Source organism: Struthio camelus, chromosome 3, assembly GCF_040807025.1.
Source record: "Struthio camelus isolate bStrCam1 chromosome 3, bStrCam1.hap1, whole genome shotgun sequence".
Lineage (NCBI taxonomy): Eukaryota > Metazoa > Chordata > Aves > Struthioniformes > Struthionidae > Struthio > Struthio camelus.
The window spans coordinates 7,373,469-7,392,544 of NC_090944.1; the positions used below are offsets into that span (position 1 = coordinate 7,373,469).

The 19,076-nt window shown below is 52.6% G+C and overlaps 1 protein-coding gene across 1 annotated transcript in view; it reads left to right on the forward strand.

The window, feature by feature from the left end:
- LOC138066523 (otoferlin-like) overlaps positions 1-19,076 on the forward strand; it is a 48,157-nt gene that overhangs the window by 15,965 nt on the left and 13,116 nt on the right. The window contains 17 exon segments of the mRNA XM_068936390.1: positions 1,524-1,644; positions 2,228-2,328; positions 2,802-2,892; positions 3,740-3,856; positions 5,327-5,479; positions 5,868-6,057; positions 6,432-6,556; positions 7,903-8,037; positions 8,581-8,742; positions 9,541-9,660; positions 10,967-11,128; positions 11,420-11,582; positions 12,399-12,529; positions 13,943-13,972; positions 14,790-14,936; positions 16,043-16,109; positions 18,537-18,658. Of these exon segments, the coding sequence (XP_068792491.1) occupies positions 1,524-1,644; positions 2,228-2,328; positions 2,802-2,892; positions 3,740-3,856; positions 5,327-5,479; positions 5,868-6,057; positions 6,432-6,556; positions 7,903-8,037; positions 8,581-8,742; positions 9,541-9,660; positions 10,967-11,128; positions 11,420-11,582; positions 12,399-12,529; positions 13,943-13,972; positions 14,790-14,936; positions 16,043-16,109; positions 18,537-18,658 (2,137 nt within the window).

Below are 19,076 nucleotides of genomic sequence, written 5' to 3' on the forward strand. Positions count from 1 at the left end.
AGAGACTAACCTGAATCAAGGCTGTTTGCATTCTAGATAGAACTGTCTGCCTGGGGTTGCTGCACTTGTTAAGCAGCCCATTGGGAAGGTGAATGCAGAAGGGAGATGGAAAGCACAAATGTTTTACAGAGCGTATTCCCCTGGGCTTTGCTTTTCCTACTGCCTTATCAGAGCACAGGGAGTTTCCCCATCAACTGTGGGACTCTGCTGACATCATCTGGCTAAAAATAACCCAGACAGCTTCACAAGATGAAGTGAAGCTGTTTTGTAACCTAAGGGTGATTCCAGTTGCAGCAGGATCTGCAGTGGCTTTATCCAGGGTGAATCCTGGCTCACAGCGGATGCTCAGGCTGCCTTGGGCAAACCAGAAGCATGAACCTGTTCTGCAGGGCATGCCTGTGATCCTGGCTCTTCCCCCCCCTTTTCTGTGCCATGACTATTGTCTCTCCATGCCACGTCCATCCCACAGACGAATGGAAATCTGGCAGCTCTGCAAACAGCAGAGACCTCTGCCTGTTGTGAAGGCCAGGGGGGTCTATAAGAAATGCTCGCTGGCTTTCAGAATAGGGTGTTAGTGCTTTGGTTTCACTTGTGCTCGCTCATGGTGTCTGCCTGCATGCGCTGTCACACTGGAGCACCTGGCCAATGCATGCAGCCCCAACCCTCCCTGGGCAGAGGCAGGGGTTAACCCAGGCAGGGCATGCCTGGGGGCAGTTTGGGTGGGCCTTGGCTGGGAGGGGAAAGTTTCCCCCAGGCATGGCTGGCCCAGCTGTGGACTTGGGTGGGGACCGGTCTGGTGCTAGGAATCACAGAATGGTTGTGGTTGGAAGGGACCTCTGGGGATCATCTAGTCCAACCCCCACCTCCGCTCAACCAGGGTCACCTACAACATTTTGCTCAGGACTGTGTCCAGATGCTTTTGAATATCTCCAAGGAAGGAGACTCTGCAGTCTGTCTGGGCCACCTGGTCCCGTGCTCTGTCACCCTCACAGTCAGCAAGTTTTTCTTCCTATTCATATGGAACTTCCTGTGCTTCAGTTTGTGCCTGTTGCCTCTCGTCCTGTTGCTGGGCACCACGCAGAAGAGTCTGGCCTCCTCCTCTCGACGCCCTCCCTTCAGATACTTGTCCACATTGATGAGATTCCCCCTCAATTTTTTCTTCTGCAGGCTGAAGAGTAACAGCTCCCTCAGCCTTTCCTCCTAGGGGAGATGCTCCAGCCCCTTCATCATCGTAGTGGCCCTTTGCTGGACTCACTCCAGGAGCTCCATGTCTCTCTTGTATTGGGGAGCCCAGACGTGGACACAGTACTCCAGATGTGGAAGGGTGCTAGGAGAGATGGAGTCTCTGTCCTTGAATGTGCAATTCATATATGCTACTCCCAGCGCCTTTCCTCTTGGCCTGACTTCATGTATATCCATTTCCCCATCCCAGCGCTCTGACATGCTGAGAGAGGTGGGGGGCGATGGCCATTCCTGTCTGGGAGTGGTCCTACCACAGAACATCCTTCTGCTTCCTGTTGCAGGAACTGCTTCCACGTGCCATACTTTGAGAAGAAGGCCTGCAGGTACATCAAGAGCTGGTGGCCAGACCAGCGCCGGAGACTGTATAATGCCACCATCATGGACAAGATTGCAGACAAGGTGGTCAGTATGTGCTGGGGATGGAGCTGGCTCAGGGGATGGGGTAGGCCATTCCTGGCACATCCCGGCTCCCTGCATGTCTCTGCAGCTTGTTACAAAGCAGGGCCAGACCGTTGCAGAGAGCCTTTATCAAACTCATGCCAGGAAAGAGGAAGCTCCGCAATACTAAACACTCCACAGAATGAATGGCCAAACCCTGGGGGTTGAATGAATTTTGGTGTGGGTCAGACCCAGAGTGTCCCCCGGAAGGCTGAAGGAAGGTGGGAGACTTTACCTGCCTGGACTCCTGGAGTGAGCCCCTTTTGTGGCAGAGCCTCCTTTGTAGCCTGAACTGATTGCTGAGGAGCCTTTGTGATGCCTGCAGGTGGAGAGAGGTGAAATTCACATCAACTGAAGCCAACCTCCCCCAGCCAAACATGTGCCAGAGCTGAGCTCTGTGGCAGGAAAGCCTGGGGAAGAAGCAGGTGTGTGCTATTGGCAGTGCCAGGGCTGCTCTTCATGGAGTGGCTGTGGTGCTAAACCTCAGCCTGCTGTGGGGCTCTGCTCCACTGCCCCCTTCACTGCTTCCCCCCCATTGCCATTCCAGGAGGAAGGCCTCAGTGATGTGCAGGAAACGATCAAGAGTGAGAAGCCACAGCTGGAGCGCTGGCTCCGAGGGGTCCTGGAGGAGCTGAGCAGTGGGTGCTTGTGAGTAAAAGACTAGCAAAAGCTGCCCACCACAGACCTGTGCTCTCAGCCGGGATATGGGCAAGATCATGGGACTGAGAGCATAAGCTCCCCTTGCGTTATGCTCCGAGATGACAGGCAATCATTTTCTTGGCTTAGCACACCACCATATTGATTGTCTTCTGCCTTGGAGCATGGGCAAGGTGGTACTCGCCTCTGAATTCCAAAGACCCCCAGCCAGTGATGAAAGCCACACAGACTCAGTCTTGTGGCCTCCACAGGCTAGTGCCTGAGTGGTACCTTCTCCTCATGCACGTCATTGAGTGCTGGGTGTAAATAGGCCACTTGGCTGCGATTGCAGCGCACACTGAAAGAACAAGGGTGCTTCTGTGTAGGCAAGTGCCCTACTGCTAGCAGAGATCCAGCCTGGCAAGGCTGCTTGCAGAGAGCCAGCAGGCTCTCGCAGGATTCATGCTGACGAGCTTTTCCATCAGGTGCTTTGTGACCTTAGCTGACAAGGACCGGCACCACTCTTCCTGCATGAGGCTGGATCGAGAAAGACTCGAGTCCTGCATGAGGGAGCTGGTAAGTGTGATTCAGTTGGGGAGGAAGATTCGGGAATGGGGCTGGACCCCATCAATGCGGTGGGGAACCTTGGTCCTTAGGGGTCTTGACTTCCAGTCTCTGCGGATTGGTGGTTTGAGGTTTATTGCTAAAGAGGGGGACCCAAGAGCACTTCCTGTCTTGCACAGGTCCTACATGACCCTTGGGTCCACACCACTGCGTCCCCTCCATCACGCTCTGCTTTTTATTGGGAAGAAATCCCGGAGTGCAGAAAAGGAGTCGCTTTATTGTCAAAGAGTTCAGGAGAGGGGAAAGCAGGAACGTAGGGGACTCTGCCGAGTATAGATGCTGCAGGGCTAACCCTAGCCTGGGTATTTGGAGCTGGTAGGCCAACTTATTGGAAAGGAGCTGTGCAAAGACCAAGTGGTTTATCCAGCTGACACAATGAAGCTTCATTAGCCAGCTGCATACAACAGAGTGATGAATGTGACCTGTGGAAGCCTCTATGTCCCCTCTTCTGAACTGCCAGATGCTGATTTGTAGTGGAGTCAGGGAAAGGGGAGAGGCTATGCTTAAGACAAGGCTTGAAGCCACTGCAAAATGCCATAAACACAACTGACACCTCTCTGTCCCATGGCAGGCCCTGCTGGGGCAGAAACCTCTGTGCTGTGGACCCTTCCTATATCCTGCTGAGGTTAACAAAGGGGCGCCAGAAGTACCATTATCTGGATGCACGTGGCAGGACTAAGGCATTTGTGTCCTCACCACGCCTTCCTAAACGCGGGGAGACCTGTCTGCTGCTTTTGCCTTCTCTGTGCTCCATTGTGCTCTCATTCACAATGTGTCCTGGGCTCCCTTTTAATCACAGGAAAACATGGGTCAGCAAGCCACGACTCTGTGCTCGCAGGTGAAGAACACCACCATGAAAGACAAGGTGAAGCTGGTGCAAAACTTCCTCCAGAAACTCTGGTTGTTAGCTGATGAGGTGAGTTGCCCTCCACAGGGAGAGTGCCTGTTAGCTGGGTCAGCTTATGGGCAAATCCTGCGTGCAGGAGAGTTCCCTAGTGACACAGGTCTTCTGCAAGGAGCCAGTCCAAGAAGAAAAGACCTTTGTTGGGCTCTGCTCCTTTTCTAAAGGACCTGTATGTTCCTCCTGTGTCAAGACAGGTGCTTAGACTTCTATTAGGTGGTCTGAAGAGAGGTGCTCAGCCAAGGCAGCATGACCACTTCCCTCCACTGACTACACCAGTTATATCTCATGTGCTAATTAACCAGTCTGTGGTGGGAACTGAGCCCTGGCTGTCCATCCTGGTGCACCGTGAGCCCAAGCCAAAATGCCCAGCCCTAACCCGTCCGCAGGTGAGGCCAGGCTTAGCCCTGGACAGGGCATCCCTGGAGCTGGTTGGAGGGACCCCTTGAGGTGGGGGCGTTTCCCAGCCTGGCCCAGGGCCTGAGGCAGGGCCCTGGCCTGAAATAGGTCACCAGTATACTTTTCACCATCTGGCAACTTTGCATAGTCAGTCTATAAACTGCCCCATGCCTCCCAGGTTTGCCTATACGCTCCTGGATTGGGAAGGATGAGCATTAATATAAGTTGAAGAGCCCTTCCCAGACAGTAACAGAACTGGGTCCTCTTGCAGTTGAGCTAGAGGATGGTTTTGCCTGCCTTGAGCCGTGACAAGGCTGTGCAATTCCCCAGGGGAGCAGCCCCCAGAAGGTGGCAAATGTCCACCCAATATTGAATTGAGCAGCCTGCAGCCATCTCTGATTTTTGCTAATTAGAGGAAATTGTTAAGTAGGTAGCTCTTTGGAGAGCTTTCAGATGAAGCCATCTAATTGTTATCACTGTGGTGTACTCTTGCTTCACTCCACCTCATGGGTGACAGTTAATAGCCGAATATGTTAGAGCTGCTCACAAAATTTCCAAAAAGATGCTATTTCTGCAAAATCTTTTGTTCCTTCCTGCAGAAAATTGCAGTTCCTCTGAAATTTGTGCAGTTTCTACCTGGGTCTGTGTGGCTGCAGCCATTTGGGGTTATTGGTCCACGTGGAAGTTGTAGTTTTGGCACTTGCTGTTCTCATTTCCCAATATGGGCGAGGCTCCTAGGCTTGGTGAAATAGCCCATTATAAAGTAACTCTTTCCTCTGCTTTGGCTTGCCACAGCAGAAAATAAAGCAGGCTCTAAGGCATGATAGGAGATGTCCAGAGAGGGAGCTGCTTCCATTGTAGGGAATGGAAGTGCAGGGCACCTGCCCTACAGTCCTCGTGGGCACTGAACTAAGAGAAAGGGAAAATCTTCAGCCTTCCAATCTGGAGTTAATATCTCTTTTTTTTTTTAATTTTATCAGAACAAATGTAAATCCCAGTTTCTTTCCTGCTAGGCTTCACCTTGCCGGTGTGTCAGGGGTCAGAAAGGGCTAAGATGCTGACAGGGCTCTTTGTTGGTGTTCACAGCCCCAGCACACCATTGCTGACCTCTTCATCTGGATGATGAGCAACAACAAACGCATTGCTTACAGGCGTCTCCCTTGCAAGGATATTCTCTGCTGCATTGTGGATGAGGAGATGGGAAAGGACTGGGCCAAAGTGAAGACCGTCTTCCTCAAGGTGCCTGCCCGTCTTCCTTGGGGGAGCTGAAACCACAAGGAGGGAGGTGAAGCAGAGACAGAATGGGGGGGATGGGGGTGGAGATGAGAGCTGGGTACCAGATGGGTCTGGTAGGTGATAGAGGTCTGGAAGGAGAGAGATGTCCTATTGAGTTTGCTGGGAGGGGAGCTAGTGGCTTGAGAAGAGGAAGCCAGTGTGCTGGGAAGAACATGATGCATGAGAAAGAGTAGCGGACATGATCCAGAATGATAAGGGGTGGGTCCCTGGGTTTAAGGAGCAGCGGTACAAGGTGAGGCCGCAGAAGGTGGTGGGCACTGCAAGAGGTGGTCTGTCCAATCTCTAAGGCCTCTCCTATGTCCCTGTAAACTCTCTTGTCCCTTGTGCCCAGCTACCTGGGAAGAGGGGCTTTGGACCTGCAGACTGGACAGTTCAGGCCAAGATGGAGATTTACTTGTGGCTGGGCCTCAACAAGCAGCGCAACGACTTCCTGAGCGGCGTGCCCTGTGGCTTTGAGGAGAAGACGACAGCCAGAGGCCCAAACCTGCCATCCTTTCCACGCATCAGCCTCCTTTACACGAGTAAGAGGGCAGGCTATGGAAAAGGCAGGCGGGAGCCTGGTTCAACACCACTTGGGCCAAGGACCTGCAGGAACTGAGGGGGAAATATGGGAAATACTTCCACATGTGCCAGTCTGAGGTCTCCCACTGTTCCCGTGGGGAGCTGGGGTGGGGGACTTCTGCGCCCTTCTCCTTACCCCATTCCCAGCTGTCATTCTGCACATCGTGAGCAGGACCCTGAAGAAGTCCATATCCATTCAGGATCCATGCTTTAAGCCGACTTCCTTCATCCGTGTTGGCCCTGAGCAAAAGTGTGCCTCTGAGACCTTGCTCTCCATGGCTAAGCTCCAGGGATGCATCCCAAGCTGTCTCACTTCCCCCTCTCTCTGTCACAGAGAAGCAGGTGTTTGAGCTGCGAGCCCACATGTACCAGGCCAGGAGTTTGTTTGCTGCTGAGAGTAGTGGCCTTTTGGCTCCCTTTGCCCGAGTCGTCTTCCTCACGCAGAGCCAATGCACCGAGGTGAACACTATTTCCTGACCTGGAGGAGTGGGCAATCCCTGGGGTTGAATGTGATAGGACAAGTATCATCTGTCCATCCTGCTGCCCTGCCATGGGGCTGGGTCTCCTGACTCCTGCAGAATCATGGATCAGGTTGACCGTGGGGTCCTGGGGTGCGAAAGCAGCCATAGCACTGGGGCCTGACTAGCTATCTCGAGCAACCTTGCACCCAAAGGAAGCCTGTTGGAAGTCTCTTCCCCAGCTGCAGGCAAGTCCAACAGCCCTTTCACTGCATGTCCCTGGGCACAAGCACACAGCCACCCCGTTTCTGTGTGACTGAGCTTTCAGCTGCCTGGTGAAGAGAAACTGGACCCTACAGGAAGCAGGAGGTGTTTCTGTGCCATCTCTTCCTGTGCTGAAGGCTGCCGAGCTTTAGCAAACCTTGTGGAAGCTGGGAATAATTTGTGCCTGCCTGCTGTTTTTTCCTGGGAGAGTCCATGGGAGATGCGCTATGGCTCACTTGCCTGCAGAGCAAGCGCCAGCCTACGGGTGCTGCCAGCACTGAAGTTGCAGCCTGTGGCCTGGCTCAGACAGGCCAGGCCTGGGGTCATTCACGGAAATGGGGTCATCCCTGTGGCTACCCCTTTGCAGGGTACTGTTTTGTCCTGATTTGACAGAAGGAAGCAGATGCTCAGGCAGAGAAAATTAGACCATCAGAGCAAGGGGTGAACTCTGGGAGCTGCAAGTATCTTGGGTCAAGATCTGCCAAGCGAGTTAGACCTGTAATTCCCCTTCCTTTGGATCAGGCTTCAGATCCTAATGTGGCTCTTTCCTGTCTCTTGCCCCATAAGCCATCAACCCTCTAATGGGTTTAGCCCCAGGTGCCTTCACAGTATGATCCAGTAAATATCTGTGATCCAAAGCACTGCTTGGCAATAGCATTAATACCCAATAGACTGCAGACTGCCACAGTGTCCACATCTGCATCAGGGCTGCCTCAATTCTCTGAATAAGCAGTGGGGAGAAAAGGACCTTTAAAAGACAAAATACATCTCATCTATTTTAGCCATACACCTTAGGAAGAGACAAGCGGTGCCATAAAGAGATTTCTTTTCTCTCCCCTCCCTAGTCAGGGATTCTGGGGTGCCTACCATGAAGTAAGGGAGCCTTTATGTTGTGGACATGTAATGTGGCCCAAGATAAATCCCCTCATATTTTCAAAGTAACCTCCCCGCTGCTCGCAGCGCTGCAAAAGTCCTGGTGCAGGAAAACTGAGATCAATATCCTCTCTGCTCCCGTTGTTCAGAGCCTTAGGCCCTGGCTGCTACTCCTAGCTGTAGTGGTAAATGCTGTTTCTGTTCCTCCAGGTTCTCAATGAAAGCCTTTGCCCAAGCTGGGACCAGCTGCTGGTCTTTGACAATGTGGAGCTATATGGAGAAGCTCACGAAATGCGGGACGACCCTCCCATAGTTGTCATTGAGATCTATGAGCAGGACCCAGTGGTAAGATGAATCTCAGCAGAGGAAAGCATTTCTGATTCAGGTACTGAGATCACTCCTGGCAAGGCAGCTGGTGCAGCAGATGTGAGAAGAAGTGTTTTTCCTGACCTGTGGAAGATGTTTCCTCCCTGTTTCCCAGGGCACAGAAGAAACTAGGAGCCTCTGCTGCTAATTGATCTCTTGCACTCCTTGGTGTCTTATGTTTGGAGCCAGAAGCAAGAGTTCAGGTGAGGCTGGAGGCAAGGATATATTACTGTAGTCTCTCCCTGTAGAGCAGTGCTCAGTCCTGGCCTCATTGCTGCCCCAACCCTGGGCCACCTCCTTCACCTTCCTTAAAGATGTTGGTGCATTAGGAAAGGCCTTGTGGATGGAAAGGCACCAGTGGAAGGTGGCACTGAGCTTTGGTCACGTACGTGCAGCAGACTGATCCTGTTCTGCCCACACTGGGGAGTGCTGTGGGGCTAACTGTGGAGACCTTTGGTTGGTCTCTCAAGGCAGACAAGAAGCCCGATGCTAAAAACGCGAGTGCTGTCTTTGCCTGGCCAGGGCAAAGCTGACTTGATGGGCCGCACCTTTGCCCAACCTGTGGTGAAGATGTCAGATGAACAGTACTGCCCTCCACGGTTCCCTCCGCAGCTGGAGTGCTACCAGATATACCGGGGCAACTCCACAGCAGGCGACCTGCTGGCTGCCTTTGAGCTACTGCAGGTAGCAGCTGGACAGAGCCATCCCAGACCGAGGGAGGGAAGAGAGCGGGAGGGGGTGTGGGGGAGAACCGCGTTTAATCCACGCTTCTGTTTCTGAGGTGCTGCAAAGAGTGGTTAGTTCATGCATCCTAGAAAAGCTAGCAGGGTGTAGTATAGCTACTCGCAGCTCAGTGTGAGGGCAGCTCCTGCAGAGTTATGCTGGTGTGCAATGAATGCCAGCTTCTTTCTGGCAGGGAACCCTACTAAAGCGTTGCAGCAGCACAAACTCTCTGCAACATCCCTGGGCTATGGAAGCTGTCATTGGGAGTCTTGGTTCTCTCAAGAGATGTCAATGGGAAGGTCCCAGGTAAAAGGGGTGTGAGTTCTCATAGAGGAAGATGGTGTATGCTAAGCATCTTTGACAAGGAGCTCAGGGTGGGGGCTAATCTCTCTCTGTAGGTATCCCTCTCTTTCCATTGACTAGACAGAGCAGGAGATGCCTGGAGTGGTTGAAGGTGGTGGAGTAGAGACCTGCTGGCTTTGCTCAGGCTTTGAGCTGGCCAAAGCCTGTCCGTATCAGCCTGTCAGCTGCACTAGTGGGTGGGCTTGGAAGTTTGCTTTGCTGCTGAATGTGCCCTGTGTGGAAGCATAGCACCACCTCTTCTGCTCCTATGAACACCTTTTCCCAAAGTGCCTGTACTGTACAGTCAGTGGATTGCTGAATCGTCTAAGACTCTACAGACCCAGTGCAGGAGAGCAGGGTGTGCCGGTTCCCCCAGTTCAAAAAAGCAGACCTTAATCCGTGATGCATCTCTTCCAGATTGGAGCTGGGGGCAAGTCAGACCTGCCTCGTGTCGATGGACCCCCAGGCATTGACAGGGGTCCCATCCTGCCAGTACCATTGGGGATTCGTCTGGTGCTGAGTAAATACAGAGTGGAGGCAAATGCGTTGACAGCAGAGGGGTTCGTCTTGGGGCGCCAGACTTGAATGCTGCACAGCCAGATGGCTACACAGCAGAAGGTACTGTGTTGTCATGGCCTCGACCAGATCCCATTATGAGGGCTCCAGCTGTTAGGTGAGGGTGATGTAAGGCAGAAGACTCTGTCAGTGGGTGTTTGAAGGCCAGGAGGGATCTTAGAGGTTCTGATGACAAGTTAAGCACCTACAGCCAGATGTTTGGATTGCAAGGACCTGCCTGTACTAGCTGCACAGGGAGTTAAGCTGCAGCAGCCCTAAGGAAAAAAAAAAGCAGGATGACTGGATTAGTACTTGCTTTCTTTCTTAACTGTGGGCACCATAGCAAGCCTAGGAGCTGCAGTAGAGGGCACTTGGTCTGAAATTCAGAGGAATGCACATTAGGGGTGTACACCTACACCTGAAGTAGTCACGCTGACTCTCCCTTAGTATCGGTGGGAGGGGAAAAACCCAAGATTGGTAGCCTGAAGCTCATTTGACCTATCTTGGACCTCAAGGACAGGATGCCTGCTGCTTCTCTCTAGTGAGATATGGTGACACATCCATCAGGGCTCCTCACCCTAGGCTGACTTGGTAGACAATGGTGATGTGGGCAATAGAGACAGTGAGGTTTGGTGCATGACTCACCCGGCTGTTGTAGGTGTCTCTGCTAGGAGGAGATGCTGCTGATCGGATCCCCAGGGGTTCTAAAGAGATCCTACCTCCACGTTTTGCAGACTTTTTCATCTGGTCAAAGAAATACTATTCCTCTGGTGCGCAGTGTGAATATGGCCATGGGGGGACAGGAGGTGGAAAAAGCTCGTTTCAGGGGGACTTTTAATCATGGTGTTGGTCTCTTATCCCAAGAAAGGAAAGGCGAGGAGGCAGTCATTTCCCTGTTTCTGACAAAATGCTGCCAGTGCTGAATGAAGAGCCACTGCAGATGGGCTAAACTAAACTGATGTGGTCCTGCTCTATGGAGTCTGAGGGCAGAAGAGGGCTAGGAGAGGAGTGCTGAGGGCATCGGAAAGGAGATGTTAGGCTGTTGCAGGTGAGTCATGGGGTGGTTTGTGTGGGGTCAGTGAGAGAGCATGCTGCATGCCAGAGCCGCATGGAGAAGGAAAAGAAGCTTGAGGGCTCCATTGCTGCCCAGGTGATTTTGTGTGCCGTGAGGGATCCTTGCTCCCAGGGGATGAGGAAAGCCAACTCCTTTGGCTCCAGCAAAGAGGTCTGGCAGCAGTTGGGGGCAGTTCTTCTCACCTGTATGCCTTTCCTCCTCCTGCTGCCCTAGATGTTGTTCTGGGGACTCAGAGACCTGAAGAGAGTGAACGTGACTGAGGAGGAGCGGCCCCGCGTGGACATTGAGTGTGCTGGAAAGGGGGTCCAGTCAGTTCTCATCCAGAACTACAAGAAAAGCGCCAACTTCAGCACTTCAGTCAAGCGGTTGGGAGTGGTGAGTGTTGCCTCTTTCCTCTGAGCCCTTGGCCAAAATCCAGGCTTGGCTGGAGCTCAAATTGTGGCTGCTGGCCCCTTGCTTCCGTTTGCCCACGATAATAGAGGAAGTGATCTCCAGCCTAGTCGGGGATTCCCTTTCTGTGATGGCTCCCAGGCCCAGCTCTGCTGGAGTTACATGAGACCTCTTCCTCCAACATGATCTCTCTTTGAGTCCCTACTGGCAACCACCACAATAGACATGCTGTAGCCTACATGCAGCCCTTGATAACCAGGACCCCTTTGCTTCCAGGACCTCCCAGAGAATGAACTGCTTCACCCGCCCCTCCACATCCGAGTGGTGGAGTGCCGGGCTTTTGGGCGTTATACCCTAGTGGGGTCCCATGCTGTCAGCTCCGTCTGAAAGTTCATCTGTCGCCCACCAGAGAAGGCAGCCCACCATTGGAATATGACAGGTACCAGGCTTGGGCCAAGAGGAACAGGCTGGTGTGGGTCATTGGTGGGGCACCGCACACAAGTGAGCGATATAGAAAAGAAGGGAGATGGGTAGTGGGTTGTAAGGACTATGGGGCATTGTCTGCTTGGTTGTTAAATGAATTAGGATTCAAGGTTCACATCAAGGGGTTGGGAAGCCGTGGGGGCATGAGGTCATCGTTGCCTTTTGATTGGTTTGATCCATGGGTCTCACTGTGATAACTGCCTACTCTTCCTGATACCTGTCAGACAAGAAAGCCTGGTTCACCACTAACACAGCTGTGTTTCCATGGCTCTACAATCTCCAACTGTTCCTCAGGACTGGGAGATGAATTTGCTCAGGACAGACAGCTCAGGCTCCCGTGGAAGAGATATAGTCAATACACTTAATGCAGCCTGGAGGGCTGGACTCATCGTTGTGTCATTGCAAGTAGCTTTTCTGTCCAGGGCACGGGCCTTGTGCTCTAGACTAGACTGAATTACTTAGATCTCTGGTGATTATAACGAGAGCCTGGGATGGCTTGCTTAGGTGGAGGTGCCTTCCCTGTGGACATTTGTAGCAAGGAGACCTGAAAAGTCATGGGGACAGCAGCAAGACTAGCAGTGTTCCTGGCACTGAGGTGGCCAGTGTTTGAATCCCAACCAGTGTACTAATTTCCGTGCTTTGGTCCTTCTCTGAACAAGAGGGTCACACGCCACTCCTGTCTGAATCCTGTAGGATCGCACTTGAGCTCTCAGTTTCCACTCTGCACTATCCTTTCTCTCTTGTTGTCTGTCTTTCTCTGTCCTCTGTCCAGTTGAACTGCTCAATGGCTCTCTGGCAATGGCCGACAGAGGTCCTCCCTCTTGCCCCACGGGGGAGCTTGTTGTCAAGGTGGAACCTGAGGTTCCCATCAAGAAGATGGAGACCATGGTGAAGCTGGAAGCTGTGAGTATCCGTGTGTCGGCACTACTTTAGCATGTCTGTCTTCACTGCATTGTCAATAACTGGTTGATCCCCCCGCAAGCAGAGGCGACCTTGTGCTGTTGGGCATGTAGTTGGACTGATGCCTGGAATTAAAGGCCTTGGGGTCATAGTTAGTTGTACTAATCAGTCACGTCCTGTCCTGTCCTGGCTGAACTCAGCTGGTGCTTGCTGCCCCAAGACAGCCTGTCCTGGGCTAAGAAAATGAGGTATTGGTATGTTTTCCTGTGAAGACAGTTAAATAGGAATGAGCCCCCATGAGCATAACCCTGCCCCTGTGTTGCTCTGTCTGAACCATCATTCTGTGAATGGTGCAGACTCGAGATGCATGCACCTCAGATGCATGTGGCACGGGGCTGATCCAGGCACACAGAGTCATCCTGATGCAGGCAGAGCCCTTTAGACCTACTGGGTCTGCCCTGAAAAATCAGCAGTCTGCACATGGGACAAGCAATGTGTCCCCGAGGAGTCAGACTTTGCTCACGTGTTGAATAAGCCTGTCACCGTTTTCTTGCCCAGAATGGAAATTGGAGCACCCTCCTGTAGCTGTCTACTCCAGAGCGCTCTCTACCAAAAGAAATGCCTGTCTCTCTACAGGAAGCCCTTTGTAGGGACATGTCCTCCTCTGCAGGCAAGCAGCATGTGTGCATGCATGTGCCTATGGGCACATTGCGGGCTCCAAATGTGCATGCATATCCATGGCCCCTCATGGGCACATTTACAGAAAGACCACAGCACATACAAAGCCACTTCTGCACAGATGCACATGTGCATAAACACACACACACCCGTACAACCCACAAGTCCTTGGTGGATTTAGAAATGCACCTCTACCTAGAGTTCCTAGCAGGTGCACAAAAAACTCTTGTCACTTGCATTTGCATTCACAAGGAGTCTGTTGGCCCAGCTGTGTTCAGGAGGACCCCCAGAGCACGTGTGCATGTGTGAAAAGCCCTGGCATGCACATGCTTCTTGGCTTTGGGAAATGTACCACAAACACTTGCAAACCTCCTTAGCTAGACAAAAAGAAGCTCCAAGGGAGCAAAGCAATCTTTATCCATACTGAAGGCCCAGGTATCTTTCCAGGCCCGTGCTCTCATTGTTTGGGATTGGGGTTCTTCATTAGCAGAGCTCTCCCAAGAGGAGATGGGTTTGATGTGTCCCAGCAGACGTCTCCCTTGTATGCAGAGCTTCCCAGCCAGGGCTGTTCCTTCAAGGCCTTTGCTTCCTGCAACCGTGGGGAGCTGTTTGTGACTTCTCCCAGCTCACTGTGCACGTGTGTGTCTGTGTGTATTTGTACTCTGCTGCCTTTTGGCGGTGCAGTTGCCCACTAGCCTGCTGTTCCCTCTCCCTGTTCCCTTTTAGCCCTGGCGGCAGAACTCGGATGCAGTGGTGAAGGTGGAGGTGGTAAGTGACGGATCTGCCTTGCATGTGTGCTTCTACCCCTCCACAGCCTATGCTACCCTTCTGTGTGGCTTTCAGTGAACGATCCTGTGCCTTGCTTGTCCTCTGGCTGCTGGGCGTGAGTGGAGCTGGGCTGGGCTGCACAGCAGAGACACAGGAGGGCCCTGACCCAGCAAGCAAGGCAGTGGCCACCATGGCACCAGCCGCCCTCATGCATCCTCCACACTGCTCCCCGAGCAAGCAGGGACCTGGGCCCCTTCATGCCAAGGCAAAGACAGAGCTACGTTGTTTAGACCGTAGCTATAGCACTGGCTTGGTCCCTGCAAATTTGGGAATACTTCTTGGTGAGCACTTCAGGGCATAGTTGGGCTGGGAGGAGCAGGAGAGACAGCACCCTGCGAGTGTGCATGATGATTATTCCCACCACAGCTATGTGGTTGTGGTACCACCTCCCAAAGGCTTAATGGTGACGCACTGAGCGGGCTCAGGATACCTTGCTGGGACAGGGGGGCCTGGTACCATGTAAGCTTCAGGTGCTTCAGCCTGGGAAATGCATGAGTGAAAGGGATGGTGGAAAAGGGATGAGGACATCTCTGGTTTAGGACTCTGACACTATCTCTCTGGAGCCTTGGGCAGCTCCCTTTGCTACTCGGAGCCTCAGTTTCTCTGGTTGTAAAAGGTGGCAGGTGCTAATGATACAGCCCAGCCAGGAGGGTTCTGCCTTCTCAAGGGATTTACCCATCTCCTTGGCCCTTTGAGAGACATCTCGCTTCCATCTGATCCCTCTTCTTCTCTGTCTTTGCTTCCTTTGTTCCTGCAGTCTGAGGAAGAGAAGGAGAAAAGGAGGAAGAAGAAGAAAGGAGGAGGAGAGGAAGGAGAAGAGGAGGAGCCGGATGAGAGCATGCTGGACTGGTGGTCCAAGTATTTTGCTTCAATGGAGACATTGGAGGAGAGTGGGTGCAGAGCAGTGGAGGGGTGCAGGAAGATGTTCCCTGCCTGCAAGGTCTGGGCTATTTCCAGCAGAACAGCACAGTCCTAACATCTGTTGGGACAGCACAGCAGTGGACTGCTTTTGAAATGCAAACAGTGCCCATTCCCAGCACTAAGGCTGGGACCACTGGCCTAAGGAAGGAGGGGAAGTATGTGTATTGAAGTCCCCATCCCCAGTGTGAAAAATGGGGTGGTAGAAAAGCAGCGATCAGCTGCTGTTTCTGCCTGTTGCCTTCCTGACCATTGCCGAGCTGGTAAGGGGCACGTGGGCTTGCGCCAGCCAGGTGCTCGTTCTGTTTCCCTTGCTGGTACCAGCCCAGTCGTCTTCCCAGTGTCTCAGCTGCGAACTGCCCAAGTGCACAAGGATGCCATGCAAACATAGACACGTCCTCCTGCCCCATCCCCTGCGAGAGAGACTCCCTCGCACACAGTCCTGCTCATGGCTGAGCCCTGCCTTTGTGAGAATTCCTGCTCGCGTACCAGTGCTGAAAAATTGTACAGTGAGGGAGAGGGTGTTTCTTTTCTCCTGTGGGGCCTGATCCTCCGCTGTTACACAGAACCACCTTTAAAACTAAAGGCTCTTTGCACTGGCAACATCCCTGGCCTTGGGAACTGCTCCTTGGATACCCTAGAGCCATCCCCACTTGCCTGGGCTCTGTCCAGCTTCCGGGATGGACACACAATTTAGACAAGTGCAAGAGAGAGGTAAAAGTGCTTTAGCTGTCTAATAGGCTGTTCTTGCAGAGACCGGGGCAGCCTTGTGGCCAAAGGCTTGGGGCCATGCTGCTTTTCTCGCCAGCCTTGCCTGACTGTCAACCAGGCTTTCACCTGGCAGAGCTGAGCAGGGTTTCTTTTCCTTGAGTGTACTTATTTTGTGTCTCGTTTGTATTCAGAGCACAGTTATTTAGCAGCGTCACTGTTGAAGACTGTGTTGAACAACTTTGATTTCTCCAGTTTGGCTAGATCCTAGCTCCCTGCTCAAAGGAGAAAGGGAGAGCTGCGACCCCTAAGCTAGGCACTTTCAATGAGCACAGAGAGCTCAGTGCAACTGGCCACTCGTTGTTCATTTCGTTTCTCCCCCAGCAACTTTGGCAGCAGGAAGCAGCCGCAGCAGAAGCAGAGGAGGAGGAGGGAATGGAGACTGCTGAGGGTGAGCTGTTTGCAAGCAAGGGAGGAAACGGGGCAGGGAAGGGTAGGACCAGAGTTCCTTTTGGTGCTTGGGCACCCAATTCCGAGCATGCAATTGCTCTTCTGCTCAGTCAGATACTCGTGCTGTGTTGCATATCTCCAGGCGGGATCAATTTTTGTGAATGCAGACCTGGTATGGATTGTGTTGGGCTGACGTATCAGGCTGCAAATGCCAGGGGACTCCCAGTCCGAGTGTGGCATTGTGGCAGCCTCCAGCTCATCCCTGCTGGAAGGAAGGCTGTGTGGAAGTAATGAGATTAGTGACTAGGATCTGTGTTATTGACTGAAGGCATTTTTGTGCCTTCAGAAGTTAGTAGTCGCATCCCCTTGCCCATGCGTTTATAGAGCTGCAAGGCTGTGTGCTCAAAGTCTATTGAGAACACCAAGGCACAGATACGTTAATATCGCATTTGCAGGGTTTTCCCTCGTCACCATGAGGGAGGCTTTATGGAGGCCTCCTTTTGCCCCAGTTTTGCCAGGGAAGAGTCAACTAGGCAAGATGTTTGGGATCCATCTAACCTGACTGTTTTATCTTCAGTGTAAAGCTGAAGAGTGATCTGTTTACACTTTCAGATTACACTTTTTTTTTAATCTGTTATCTAAAGCTGAAAGTGTTCTGGTTTTCTAGAATTTGTTTTCTAGAATGTGTGGTTTTCTAGCTGTGTTCTGGTTTTCTAGAATGGGCAATAGAGAAAACTATGCATTTCCAGGCCAGTTCTCTGACCTATTTTAGATACTGTCCTGAGATGAAGTGTGCCCTGAGTGCGTTTTTCTCTCAAGGAGTCTGGGGGACAGTAGCTCAGATGGGGCATTGCAGATGCCTCAAGCTGGGTGAGGCCAATTTCATACCAAGAGTACTATGGGCTGTGAACATGAGTGAGCTGGGACCTGCTGTCCAAGGGTGACCTTGTCCACCCTGCAGGCTCTTTGGCAGTGCCGCCAGTAGGGCTGGTAAGTTTTATTTCCCTGAGGAGCCATGATTGGCCAGCTCAGTCATGAAGACTGAGATGGGAATGGGCAGAGGGAGAAGGTTAGGAGCCTCTGCGTAGGGGCTCAGCAAAGGGCCACCCTATGGACTAAATGGGCAGTGGAGTAAAGAAGGGTAGCAGCAGATAGCACTGAGTTCCCAGCGCTGCCTGCTTCCCCTGCTCTCCATAGGTCGTGAATTCAGAGGAGAGGGGGTGGTTGTCCTGTTCATGCAGACTCCATTAGGTGGGAAAAATAGAGAGTCTGGCTTCTGTTGGAAGACTAGCCTTTGTATCATGAGAAAGATGAGGCCAGGTGCTGCTGAGCTTGGCGATGACTCTGAGCAGCTTCTGCCTGGGCTTGCTGTAGTAGCAGAGCTGTTGGGGGGGTGTCCTTGTATGCCTCCTCGTTCTCTGTCAGTCATTCTGAGCAGGGTTCACTTTCCCCTTTTACACTGCCCTTCCTTCCTGCTTTCCTCTTCCACATTAAAGGTTTATCTGTTGTCATCTGTCTGTTCTCATCTGCCTTGCGCAGCAGCCATGAAAGCTGGCGGGATAGAGGCAGTGAGGGCTGGGGATTGCACATGAGTGGGAGAAGCGTGCAGTGTTGTGCAGCCTCCTTTGAACATGCCTTTCTAGGTAGACTGTACTGTGTCCTTGGCTGGTGACTACTCGGAAGAGAGAGAGATCTTAAGAGCCTGTTGTTGCAGCTAGTCATTGGCGTCACCCTTGAAGAGCAGCAGTCTGTGCTTTGGCACTGAGCTTCAAGCATTGTCACCTCAGCCACACCTAGGCAGGGGTTTTGCTCTGCAAGCTGCGCACGTGTCAGGGGTCTGGGCACAGGAAGTATTCTCTTCCATGGGCGCACCTAGCAGGGCCCAGCCAGGTGCCCTTGATGTTTTTCACTCCCTTCTCTTTTCTCCAACGCCATTGCTGTCAGCTTCAAAGGACGTAGCGGAGACCAGAGTGAGATGGGGAAATGAGCCCTTCAGGGAAGACTGGGAAGGGTGTTGTACTAGCAGCCCAGCAGGACAAGTGGAAAGAAGAAAAGAGGGTGCTATGGGCAGGATCAGATATTTTCAGTGCTGTTGAAACTAGGCAGAGCCTAGGCTCTCAGTCCATGTTTCGTAGTCCTCCAAATGACTCCTGCTCGGGTCAACTGTGGGAGTTCCCTACACGGAGATCTGTGGGCTCCTGGAAATGCTGTGAGCTGGGTAGCAATGGCCAGAGCTGAGGAAAGACAGGAGAGAGGTTGAAGGGTTTCTGTGGGACTGAGATGGGAATTGCAGGCAGTAGCAGCTGTCAGCTTTCATGTTCCTCCTGTTTGAGTGCCTGTGATCATGTTCCCCCTTCTCTGTCTTCCTCCGCTCCACCTCACCCTCGTTTCCATCTCCTCCATCCCCATTGCTTCCCCTTGGACTCAGAAATCAAACCGGATGACTCTCCCATGAAAGGCTCCAAGGGTCAGGCGAAGAGCAAGGAGAAGCAGCAGTGAGCCGCTGAGCTTCCTGAGAAGCAGAACAAGCCGAAGATTGATGAACTGAAGGTATGTGTGTTGGCAGGGGGAGGAGGAGGCTCTGCCTGCTCAGCAGCAGGATGGAAGTCGGATCCTAGCCATGTGGAAAACACAGTGGAAAACACCCCTGCTGGATGCATCTCACCTGTGTGAGGGGTATCTAGCACTGGGTGAGATGTGCCTTGGGACTGTCAAATTCTCTGCATAGACGGAGAGTTCAGGGTAACTAGCTTTGCAGGAAAGGACCTGGGATCTTGGGGACAGGAAAAGTCAGCAGTGAACCCTTCTAGCAGTGAAGGCCAAGTGCATGCTGGGCTGTGTTAGCAAGAGTTGGCCAGCGAGTTGAGGGGAGGGATTCTTCCCCTCTTTCTGGCACTTGTCAGATCCCTTCTGGCTTCTCTGTCCTGACTGGTGCTCCCCAGCACAAGGAAGACACTGACCTACTGCA